At 38.5% G+C, this 13,099-nt stretch overlaps 1 protein-coding gene across 1 annotated transcript in view; it reads right to left on the minus strand.

Moving 5' to 3' along the window:
* Window positions 1-9,680, minus strand: part of LOC120744663 (ankyrin repeat domain-containing protein 12-like) — a 51,753-nt gene extending 42,073 nt beyond the window's left edge. The window contains exons 1-2 of the mRNA XM_040049171.1: window positions 9,357-9,680; window positions 8,986-9,094 (exon numbers count right to left, since the gene is read on the minus strand). Coding sequence (XP_039905105.1) covers window positions 8,986-9,094; window positions 9,357-9,405 — 158 coding nt within the window. The 5' untranslated portion in view covers window positions 9,406-9,680. The remainder of the gene's footprint in view (window positions 1-8,985; window positions 9,095-9,356) is intronic.
* Between the last annotated feature and the right edge of the window lie 3,419 nt (window positions 9,681-13,099).

Consider the following 13,099-nt stretch of genomic DNA (forward strand, 5'->3'; position numbering starts at 1 on the left):
TGGAAAGGTAACCGCTCCACGCTCTGACCGCTGTGACAACGATGGATGCATCAATCACGACCTCGAACTTCTCAAGAACTGCAAGACTACCGCTCTCCCTCAGGTTCAGGGGGTCGATGCCTGTCCCCATCCGGGCCTGTCCCACCTGTGGTCAGAGGGTGGAGCACGACAAAACAGGCTGCAAGAACATCATCTGTCCTCGCTGTCAGAAAGAGTTCTGCTTTGTGTGTCTGAAACTCACTCTGAGTGCTTGGAGACAAGTTCTTACTACATCCCCTGCAGTGATGGTGTAGCTCCCAGACAAACTTCAATACCTGTGTGGCGCAGAAACTAAGACACAGCATGCTCTCTGAGTCATATCCTTCTCTCATGTTAGACTTTTTCTTTTATATTTCATTCAGAGAATTTCATTGAGAGAAGCCAAATGTTTTATAGCCTGACTTGTTCATATGCTTTAAATAGTGGTAAATTGTTTCCTGTATGCATTTTTATGTTGTACAACAGACTTTTTAAAAAATAGTTTTCTTTGATAAAGATTCCTTGCAAATAAACAGAATACATATTTAGTGTCTGACAAATATCAGTTCATGTACATATTTATGTGTTAATCAGTTTCTGCAGCTTTAATATAAATGAAATTAAATGAAATTAACCCTAGGTGCAGTAGAGGGCCAACAATGAGACAACCACAAAGTAGGAATGGTTTTATTGGTGGAGGATGCTGATATTTATTTATTTTTGTCATCATCTATTCTTTTTTACTAGTTTTCCTTTGGTTATGGTCAGTTTCACTGCTTTTAGCGTGAGGTGAAAACTCGACCCTACAGAGGTTGCACAAACAGTCCAACTCCACCGGATGCCACAAAACTATATGCCACTGCCAGAAGGTTTTCTGTGTCTCCCAGCAGTCTTAAGAGCATGGAGCAGACTCCAGGAGACAAGCGGTTACTCTAAGGGAGCTGGAGAGGGTTGTAGAAGGCCTTCCACCCATCTGCAGGACCGGCATCTGTTCCTTTGTTAAAAGAGGAACAAGTTGACTACTACCTTGTCTCTGACCAAACAATTAGAAACAGACTTCTTGTGAGTGGCCTTAGGCCCTGATGTCCTTTAGTGGTCCTGTGCACACTACTCGGCATTGTGGAGTAGAAATGGCCTTTGCCAATGAATACCAGAATACTAACAGAGTGACAGTAACAATAAAAATAACGGTTTCCTTTCCAAATATTTTTGCCACTATGATTTCACCCCGCATGTGCCCATTCTCCTTGTTGTTCTATGTTTGCTAGCTGACTGACTCATGTTTGTGCTGAAAAACTATGGGAGTCAAATTAAAGTAATGAAACACACTCTCCTCTCTGTTGTCCCATTTATTATATTTCAATTAGGAAGTAAAATTGTTTTAAGTAATGTGCATTGAATTCACGTTCATTTAACCATGTTAAGTTTATCCGGAATAATTTTTCTTCAGCTCAGCCATCGTCACCAAAATTATTTTTGTTAATTTGTAAATTTTAAGTTTAAATCTGATCTAAGCTAGGGGAATTTCTTATTGGGTCCAGAGGTAAAGTCATATACAATATATGGACAACATTTTAGCCACGATTGTAATCAAAACACACTGTAAAATGAGTATTTTTGTATTTATTAATTCAGAGCCAAAGTTAAGAAAATCAATATATAAATGACAAAGAAATGGCAAAAGATGAGCTCAGAGGGCTCTGCTGAAGAACACAACACATTGCAATGCTTAAAAAGGAAATGCACAGCAGATTGAAAGTAATTAAGTAATACTGCAATTAAAATCAGGCATTAAACATATAAACACCCAAGGTTTACATTTAAATATTTCCGTGTGAAATTTCTTGTCTGAAATCATTGCACTTACCTTCATTGGTATGTTTTTTTTTTTTGTTTTTTTACACAAAGAAATGTGAAAATAAAATGGAATCTGTAATACACTAAAAGACTGCATAAAAATGAAACCATTAAGAACAAAAGACAAAAACACTCAGTGATAACAGAAATATACTTCTGTGTTAAGGTATATCACAAGTTTCTTTGAACCTTTAAAAACCTTACGCCAAATAAAGCCTTTAGTCAATTCTAACTTAAGCATTTTTTATCTGTTAAAATGAATGAAAAGAGACAAATACAACACTTCAAGCTATATTTTCAAAAAGAACAGTGAAAAAAAATGAGCAGTATTATAACACTTTCTCTGCGATCTTCAATGTAATTTTGGTATCAATCATATTCATGAATGAAAATGTGTATTTTGTTGACATTTAAAGAGTTTACATTTTGCCCAAAGTGACCTCTTTATCTATTTCAAGATGTAAACTTCTTCTAATATTTCTTTGACTCTCTATCCATTTTGTCATGTCTTGTGTGGTTTCATCCATAGTTTTCTTTATGATGATCTTTGTCTGACTGTCGTCTTTTACAAGCACTATCAATTTCTGTATGCTCTTCGTCAATTACTCTAACAATAGGACTTGAATTCATTGAAACATGTCCTCCTGTAAGTCGCTGAGCTCCAATTCTTGCTTTTGGTTGAAAACACTCCAGTCTTATAATTTCAATATTTTCCTCACTACCTCCGTCCTGCTCCTCTGTTAGTCTTTCCTTGTTATCTTTATTCCCCTCACTTTGATTCAGTTGGTATCTACGTTCATTTTTCTGTTCTTTGCTCTGTATCTGCACACCACCAGCACTTTGTGATGTACGGGTAACACTGATAATCTTTCTCAGCTGTTTTCTGCCCTCTACCATCTAATCTCATGCTAAACATGCTTCACAGCTTCACTGTTGTCAGGATTTCAGTGGTTGATTTCACTTTCATTTGAACTTATTTATCAGCTTCTTTCATTTCTTCCCTGTCATCCCTCACCTCCTCCTCTGAGTTTTGCACACTAACATCTTTATGTGCGTGAAATGGGTAACATCATGCTACTGGCTCACCCATCACATCTTCTGTTATTGGTTCATTAAGAAAACCTGCTAATGCTCCTCTGCTCATTCATCTGATTATCTTTAGGTATGATTGTATTCTGTCACTGCCTGTTTGCTTGTCCTGAGATAACATTTAAGAGGTCATATCTTGTTAACAGCTTTCCTTTTCCTGTCGTTACTTTATCAGCTTCAAAACACTTACAATTTAAGAGCTGCAATCTTTTCCAACATTTGGTCTACATCCCCCATATTCTCTGTATGCTTCTAGAGTCGTCTGATACTTTACCACCCTCACAGTCTGTGTGATTTCTATGGCGTTGTTGTCAGGGACAACTGTTCCATCTCCTTGATCTCTTCACCAACAGCATCTGCGGGATGAATTTGAAATTTGTTATAAAAGCATTTAATGCACACCAACAAAACATTAATGGAAAGCATTATAAAAAAATATGTCCTTACTTTTCTTCTTTCTGTAAAAAGTAGATAAGCACTCTCAGATCTAAAGAAGAAAGAAATTGATTTCTTTTTCAACTAAATCAAAATGTGTAGCTCATGTATTCAATACAGTTTTTTGAAAAGTATGTTAAAGCTTTTGAATATCTACAGACTGCGATATTTGCCCTTTGAAAATTAGCTCCAGTTCAGTCAGATTAAATGGGGAGCAACTGTGAACAGCAATGCTTAAGTCTTGCCACAGACTGTCAATAATATTTAGGTTTGGACTTGAGTGGGTAATTCTAAACCATGAAACTTGCTTTGATCTAAACCAGTAAGGACTGAGGCCTCCTGGTGGGTTGCCAAGGTACTGCAGGTGGGCCTCAGCGATAACAGAAATTCAGTTTGAAATACTCATGTACTGATACATATTTATATAAAAAAAAAAACTGAATTTAAACCAGGAGTATGGTTGCTTTATTATATTATTATTCTAACCTAAATTTTCTGCTCTTGATTTGAAGTTTGTGTCTCTCTTAACAACTGGCATATAACTCGGTACAGCCTGTGTTGTTTATGTTATTTAATACAATTTTTAGGAAATACATAATTTTTTTTGTATTATGATTAGACTGAAGATTTAAGACTGAGTGGGCCCGAGGGATGTTCTGTTTTTTTTAAGTGGGCCTCAGCACTCTTGACTTTGGGAATGGCTGATCTAAACCATTCCTTTGTAGCCCTCGGTGCATGTTTACAGTTGTTACCCTACTGGACAGTGAAGTCCAGTTTTCTTAAATGTGTTAGCTGTGCCTTAACTGTATTAGGATCACTGTGATTTGGGAAGATGTGATAAATAAATTATTTCTAACTAAGTACTCTCTGAATATAAAATGGATGAAATAAAAAGTTTGCATCAGCAGAATGGTATGACATATGTGGTATAGTGCATTAAATTCAATGCAGTGCATTCACCTGCATACGTGAGATATAATATATCTACAGTATGCACTTGTGCAAAATAAAGAAATATTTGCAAATAAACATTATGTGGATATAAGAAAAAGGCAAAATCTTACTTCTCAGTGTTGTCCCACCTGGAACGGTTCATAATCAAGTTGTGAAGGAAAAAGCAAAGAAACATATGATCGATCTCTTTCTCCTCCTCTGTAATACATAACTGAGCAACATGGCTGTTTTTGTATTATGTTTTCAGCAATAATGAAGAAAGGACTAACAGTCTTACCTCTGTGACCCTGGCATCATCGAAATTATACCATCTGTCTCCGTGTTCCTCCTCGATCTTGATTCTTGCACTGTAAAGTCCACTTCTCAGATCACCAACATGATCCCACAACTGCATACAGTTCATATGTTTGACTTGATCACCAAAGAAAGAAACTGACAGCCATGAAAATGAGCAAAGAAAATTAAATGGATATTGATTAAATATTAAATATACTGTTATAAATACATCTGTATCTGCAGGGTGTAGGGAACCTCCACAGCACAGCTAATTTTGACGTATGACATGTCATGATAGCTGAACTCAAAGCGCTTTAGAAGTAGAGGCAAAACATCTGGATGATGATTCATTACATCTTTCTGAATGAAAAACATCAGAATATGTCAGTATGTTTTTTTCATTATAACATTATGAAGTAATAATTCTACAATAACAAAATCAGCTAATGTGCATAAATCAGAAACAACTTTTCTCTTTACTCACAGTAGTAGCATCAACTTTGTCATCACACTGGTCACAGTACATCTGATTTTCTCCATTTTAATTCTGTCATCTGAAAACTCGTCAATGCCATCCACCTGGAAAATGCACACATTTCATTTTATTCCTTAATTCCCTCTGACATAAACCCGCTGACTAGTTTCACGGATGTAGGGTATTCAGAAATGTTTTCTCGGAGGAATGTTTCTAACACGAGACAATTAATTAACTCTTGAGTCTAACTTCCTTTTGAAGGAGATCTGAGAGAAAGCAATAAACCCTCACTTTAATAACAAACTACACAATTCCAGTTGCTTTGTGTTACTTAGAAAGAGACAGGGTTGGACTTTAGCACCCCTGTTATCATTGTGGCCTACACTGTTCAGAGTTGTGCTACTACTCTCCCCACCCCCACCTTCCCATGCATGTGGATTTAGGGCGGGAGGTGTGTTCTTAGATTTATGACATGGTCTAAGGAGCTTGTAAAGAAAAGCGTCTGGACTTCTTTAAGTTACTTGAAGACGTTTCACCTCTCATCAGAGAAGCTTCTTCAGTTCTAGGGTCAACAGATACAGAGACTAGTGCTACTGTAACTCAGACAAACTCACTGTGATGAACAACTGAATGTAAAATAGCAGCAATCCTAAAGAGAGCCTGATTGAAAATGCTGGTTTAAAGATTTATAACACATTAGTTTGCATCTGACTGTGCTTGGCCTCGTAGTTTAGATCAGCGGTTCTCAAGCGTGTGGCAGAGTTCTGACAGTACAAGTTTCCTGGCAGATAAGTTTTGCGGACCTCATGTTTAACATCTGCGGCTGTCGACTTACACACGCAGCTGCAGCTTTTCGGCTACAGCCTACACACATCAACAACAACAACAGGACCCAGTTCATTCTGTTTCAAGCCGGCGAGGCATGATTGGGGATGCCGCTCAGGTGTGTCCGCCTTCCCCGCAACCACGCCGCAGACCACACCCCGCCAAAGCTCTGCAGTCAAAAACAGGCTCACTACAGCCAATAAGAGTGAATAGTATAAACTCTCAATAAATTCTATATTTTTCATCTGTGTTTACAGGTTTCTGGATTTCTTTTTCTTTATAAGACTAAGACTGAACTTTATTTTTGTTTGTCAATTTTCACATTTTGTTTAACTTGTTGCTTGTTTGAAGAAGTGGTGCAGACTAGTGAAGTGGTTTAGTGACAAAAGTTACTAATAGTTGTTTGAAATGAAAGTTATTTGTTTAAAACAAGTTACTGAAGGATTCATTGTGAATTTATTAGAGTTTATCTAAATAAAGTTGCAGTTGGCTTTTCTGTCATTGTTTTTATTAGACGGTGTGTGAAAACATTTCTTCAAAGTCTTAGAACCGCTGGTTTAGATCAAGGAACTGTGAAAGTAGTCCAGGCCCTTTGATCACATTATGGTTAATTTTTGGTGGGGATGTACCAAGTGTGGCAAGAAAAAGGTTTGAATGTGATGATTAAAAACTGTTCATGTTTATACTGTCTTGATTTTAAATAGTTAAAGAATAGGTATTCTTTCTAAATATATGTATTTTATTTTATTTAGAACTTTAGTTTTGGATATTCATCTTTAAGTGGGAGATATTTATTTTTCTTTTGTTTTCTAGAAAAATATTTTTCTTCGTTAGTTTTTCTTAGTTTTTCTAAAGTATGGCCAACTAATCTGCACTGTAATTATGACTATGAATAAGCCACTGCTGTGAAGTAAAGGGAATAAAAACTGGTGAAAAGCCACTGACATGCTCAGGGGCAAAAGTTAAACCAATTGAAAGTGTACAGTGGAGGGAATAATTACTGGGTGCCCTGCTGAATTGCTCACTTTCAAAGAAATGAACAGTCTCAAATGGAGAGAGACAGAATATAAACCAAAAATCCAGAAAACAACTTTTATTTGCACTGTATAGAGCGAAATAAGAACGTAGTCTGCAAACCAGCCAAATTCTGGCTCCCACAGTTTGTAATCTGTGTGCCACACAGGTACACAGCCAATCAGTGAATAGCAGATACTCCTGGTCTCAGCGTGTTATATGTATAAGCTCACCTTTTCACAGAATCTGTTTGTTTCATTCCAACATCTCCACCACCATGGGTGAGACCAAAGATCTGTCAAAGGGACAAGACTGTAGATCTGCATAAGGTTGGAATGTGCTACCACACCATCAGCAAGAAGCTTGGTGAGAAGGTGACAACTGTTGGTGTAGTTTTTCAGAAATGGAAGAAACATAAAATGACCATCGGTCGCCTTCAGTGTGGAGCGCTTGCCTCATATGGTGAAGATGATCATGTGCCCAAAAGTACACGGGAGGAGCTTGTTAATGATATCAAGGTAGTTGTAACCACAGTCAGCAAGAACACCATTGATAACACACTAATGGCATAATGGACTAAAGTCTTGCAGCACCCAAAAGCTCCCTCTGATCAAGAAGGAGCGAGTACAGGCCCATCTTTAGTTTGTCAGTGACCTCTAAATAATTTAGAGAAGGTTTAGGATAAAGCGCTGTTGTCAAATCAAAACCAAAATCGAGCTCTATGGCATCAACTTGACCTGCCATGTTTGGAGGAAGAGGAATGCTGAGTATGGCCCAAAGAACATCGTGCCCTACAGTCCAGCACGAATGTGGAAACATTATGCTTTGGGCTGTTATTCTGCTAAGAGTACAGGATGACTCCACTACTTCGTCCCTCAGCCAGAACACTGAAGATGGATCCTGGATGGTCTTCCAGCATGACAATGACTCAAAAATACAATCAAGGAAACAAAAAGAGGAGCTAATGAAGAAGAACATTAAAGTCATGGAGTGGCTTAGCCAGACCTCAGTCCTGAAAATCTGTGTAGGGAGCTGAAGCCTCAAAGTGCTAAGTGGCAGCCAAAAAACAAACAAACAAACAAACAAAAAAAACAGGATTAAGAGAGTTTCTGTAAAGAAGAGTGGGCCAAAAATCCTCCTGAGACATGTGCAAGCCTGGTGACCAGCTGCAAGACCCTAAAACTTTTATGTCACGTGTTTTTATGAATTTTTGGTTAACATGTTGTCTCTCCATGACACTACCACAAAAATTAGAGACTGTTCATTTCTTTTTAAGAAAATTTTCAAATTCAGCAGGGTTTGAAATTTCCCCTACGGTATATATTGAAAACAGAAACATGCTCAGAGGTTTGAGGCTTGTCAGATCCTTACCACTCTGTATCCTTCACTTCCTTTTGTGTCAGTGCAGGAATCCACCAGTGCAAGAGGAAGATGCCAGAACGGTATATCTATGTCAATCTCTGTCAGGCATTTACAACAGGTGGTCTTCTTTGCCAACATGCCATGGAAGATCTGAAAAACAAATGAACAAAAACCTGTTAACATCTATTATTTTTTTCCATCCTGCTTATAGTTACCCTTTGATGAAGACTGTACCTGTGAGGCCTGAGGACTGGTCAGTGTTAAAATCTTCTCAAAGTACTCTGCAGCATCATGCTGTTCATACACTGAGTGCAGAGATGTTCAACAAAACAAGTCAATTATAAAAATGTTTCTTTAACTATGAACTTTAATTATGGATTATGAATGCAACACTTCAAATGCACAGGTGATTTATAGAATTCAAATGTTTTGTTGTCCTGTGTGTTAACATACTGTACCATTGTCAATGCCCAGCGTCTTTATTATTGCATCCGTCTTTGCGGTATGATTCTGTAAGTCTTCAAACAGTGCTTTAAGATGTTTGTCAATAAACTGAGAATTTTCATTGGTGTGCCTAAACAAAGACACTGCTGGTCATGAGTGATACAAAACTCAGTTTTAAACTGCTAATCTAGCTGACATGAATACATTATGGTGCATAACAACGGACAACAACAAACCTCTTCACAGCTTCTCTGAAGTCTTTGGTCATAAACAGCACCTGCAGCACACTGTTCAGATAGCATGTTGCTCCTTCTTTTACCAAGCCATGGTACTTTACATCCGCTGCTGCGGAGAGATTGTTATGAAAGCATGCAAGTAGCAGAACTGCTTTCATACCATAAGCATGGATTATAAAACAGCACAGACAGCGAATAGTTGCACCCGTTCATGTTTTGCACAATTTACTGTTTTGTAGATTGAATTTTACGAGAAAAGCGTCATCTTTGTTGATCAGTCCACATTCTAGTGAATAGACTGATAAGTATTACATTTTTAAGACCCAGTTTGCTGCAAAACAGGTTGAGCGAACTAAACGCGCTGCACCTACCTGCAGGGTTAAAGGTTCCATCGAAAAACTGTCGACCCGTAAAATTCATTTTCAGTCCCTTTAGAACCTCAGTCCCGTTTTACACCGCCAGCAGCCGCAAAGACACGGCTGGTTAACAGCAAAACAGTCGCAAGTGTTCTGAAAATACCTTTTCTACAAATGCACTAATGCATGTGAGCATGCAGTACGATTGCAACTTCGAGACACTCCCTGAGATTCTTCACGGACAAGAGGATTAAGCTGTTTTCACGTCCAGTTAAGTCGAAACTGTGGAAACAGTTTCTGTTTGACTTGTTCGTGCTGTATTCAGGGTGCACCGGAAAAAACAATATTCTATTAAAATAAGCGTCACATGACCGAACACTGTTATCCTCTCCAAAAGGCAGTGGGCACTGCACCCTTAAATGTGATAGTTAAAAATATGAACCCGTAGTTATTTAATCAGAAATAAGAAACCTGTTAATATGGTACATGTGTACCGATTCTCAAAGGAAGGCGGGATAACTGAACTGAGCAAACAATGCATTCCTTTGGAATACGTCAGTCATCTATTTTTAATTCAGAAAGTGAAGCAATCACTGTTGGCACAGGGTGTTAGTTATTAGAGATGTAGAGCAGGTAAAGCAATGACGTTATGTACTTGTTGTTCGGGTTACTACACAGTACACCAGTAAAAACAAATACTTTTATGCAGTTTTCTTTTATGTCCATTTCTGGGAAACACTGCTGCTGTATGCTGAAATGTATATAGTGATATATAGTGTAGTATATATAGTGATATATACTGGGGGACACTACTTTTTATATTTAAGGTATCTTTTCTCTCATAGCCTGCTTCAACACTAATATTCCTACAGAATGTGTTTTATCCTCATCAGCACTCATCTGTTGTTGCATGTGTGTTTGTCAGTGAGTGCTGTGGAAACTGAGACACTCATTCTGTGTTAAATGAAGAGACTAGAGTTGACGTTCAGCCGGCTTTGTTGACTTAGAAACCAAAAACACGGCCAAAATGATGAGCTCATGAGATTATAATTACCAGGAAATTCCACTGAACATGCAACGTTCTGTCAAAACAGCCACATTGATTCCAGCTGTGAGGGTGTTTACTTGATAAGATTCCCGATGAGATCATTCATGATTTCTGCTTTGCAGGCAGCACATGCCTTTCCTCTGTTTAATAACAATCTTTAAGAAAGTTTCATCAGCTGCATTGTCTTTCCACCACAATATCTGTCAGAAAGCAGAAAACGTACACTTATTTAATGCATTTAATGTTAATTTGTCTTATTTCTTTCCTGAAGACCTCCATTACAGACAAGGATGCATTGAAGAGCGCAGTTTTATTTTATACAACAATAAAAGCTGATCTTTTTCAAACATGAGCATATTATTGGATTATTGTCACTTTTTATAAACAGTCTATATACAAAGCAACTTGCAAACAGTGGCTGAAGTGCAAGCAGCTGTAACGCAGTCAGTTCTTCTGCTGTTTTGTGGATCACAAGGTTTAAAACTACTTATAAACACACACACACACAAATTAACTCCACCAGAGTGCCTATTTAGGGTCACTTTTGCCGGTCCAAGCCCGGGTAAAGGAGCAGGTTTGGAATTGTGACAAAACAATAATTGCTAAAAGAAATTTAATTTGTAGTTCTAAATAAACTCTAAATGCATTTAGGACGTTTTTTACTCACTTTATGTCTCTTCCACGATGTTATTTCTCTCTCCAACAACATAGGTTACAATTAGATTAGCATGACCAATTATGCAAATTAGGCGATGACATCATTTAGCGACTTCTAGCGACTTTTAGGACAACCAATAGCGATTTTCCTTACTGAGGAGTTGGCAACACTGCCTTCACTAGGGTGTGAAGCGGGTTTCTAGTCAGCAGGTACTTACTGCAGGTAGGGTTGCCAACCGTCCCTTAAAATACGGAATCGTCCCGTATTTCGAAACAAAAGTACACGTCCCGTATTGAGCTAATAAGGGACGCACTTTGTCCCGTAATACAGTGAGAATCAAAAGTAGTCTATAACTTTTAATGGAATTAACGCTTTGTTTGAAAATATAATTCCCAGCCCCTCTCCTGCTTTGTGACCAATGAGCTGACAGCACACTTATGACAATTCGAGTATGACAATTCAGATTACCGCTCGTCTCATTGGTCGAGGAAAGGTCGCTTACGGAGAAAATACCGGAAGACAACAGATGACCACAACAAGAAGCATGGCCAACAGGGAAACAAACGCCGACACTGCGGTGCAAGTCTCGGACGACAGTACACCTAAAGCTGGGCAGACACTGTGCGATTTTTTCAGTCACGTTATTCAGCTCCTACTCAAACTGCACGATTGACTCGCAGGGGTTAGAAGTTCATAGGTCACGATGCAGGGTCTCACACTATACGGCCCGATGCTCTGATGCGACCTAAGTGCTCACACTGTGCCTCCATAAAATGAAGGTTATAACAGAAAATCTGTCGCGCTCTCTCTCTCCGTCTTTCACTCACACAGACACACCACCACCATCAACTTTGCTAAATTGCTAATGAAAAACATTGATCAGGCAGCTGTGACTGAGCAGCAATGTAAACTATTTTCACGGTTGTTGTGGTCGTGATAATTTTGTGATGCCACATCGAAAAGGCTCGGATGAGCTTTCCAAAGTTCTACAAGTTGTGCCTCCATCGCTTGTGTCCAGATCACAGGCTGCACAGCCGTGCTGCGCCGTCTTTTACACCAACGTTTACGTGTTTGCGCGCGAGCAGTGTGAGCGGCTGTGGTGAGACCCTCACGAGCGATTGATGATCGGGAGCTGGTCGTGAGGTGTTAATCACTTCTCGTTACCCCACGTATACTACACGACGCACGATGAAGGCCAAAATCGGTCCGATCACTCAAAAATCGGCTCAAAATGGGCCAAAAATCGCATAGTGTGAGCCCAGCATTAGAGCAGCAATGTTTGTTCCCCTCAGAGAAAGGGAAGAATGGGAAAAGGAAAACACCTGGCTGGAAAAAGTTAATATGGGCATGTGCAGTGAATATCAGCGCTATGTGGCCAGAAGTGTGATAATATAATTTATTTTGTGTAATAAACAACTCTAAGGATAGATGATTACAACAAATAGATGACTAATACATAAAAGTAATACATAGATGAATAATGATGATGAGTTAAGATGCGTAATCATGGGAACAAGCGGGTTTTCAAACGGGAGCAGCTGATTAGCATTAGAAAAGCTGAAATAATAACTCAACTGAAGCCAATTGTACTAAATGCACTAAATGTGCACTGTTACAAGAATGTTTTTCTTTCTATTGTTTTCTATTATTTTAAGTTAAGCAGGACAGAGTTCTTTTAAAGAAAGATTTACTTATATTCTCAAAAGTTAAGCATGACAGGCTTCTGTTTAAGAAGGAGACCTGTTTTACTGTGTTAATGTTGTCATTTTGAGCTAAAAATAAATGGCTAAATGATCATTTGTTTCACATGTGTTCATATCACAAAGAATATGCATCTACTTAAATCAAATTCAAGTCAAATGGTTAAAAAAATAATTTCACACACAAAAAAAAGAGCTAGAAAATTCACCACACTGGGAAGGGTGAAGACAACTGGGTTGCCCGGCCCTGGCCACGAGGTGTCCCTTATTTATTTTTCAGGGAGTTGGCAACCCTAACTGCAGGTGTTTACTGTCGAAAGCACTGTAAAACTGTGGTACAGAAACAAAAGTA

Source organism: Simochromis diagramma, unplaced genomic scaffold (genome assembly GCF_900408965.1).
Source record: "Simochromis diagramma unplaced genomic scaffold, fSimDia1.1 OVJJ01000681.1, whole genome shotgun sequence".
NCBI lineage: Eukaryota > Metazoa > Chordata > Actinopteri > Cichliformes > Cichlidae > Simochromis > Simochromis diagramma.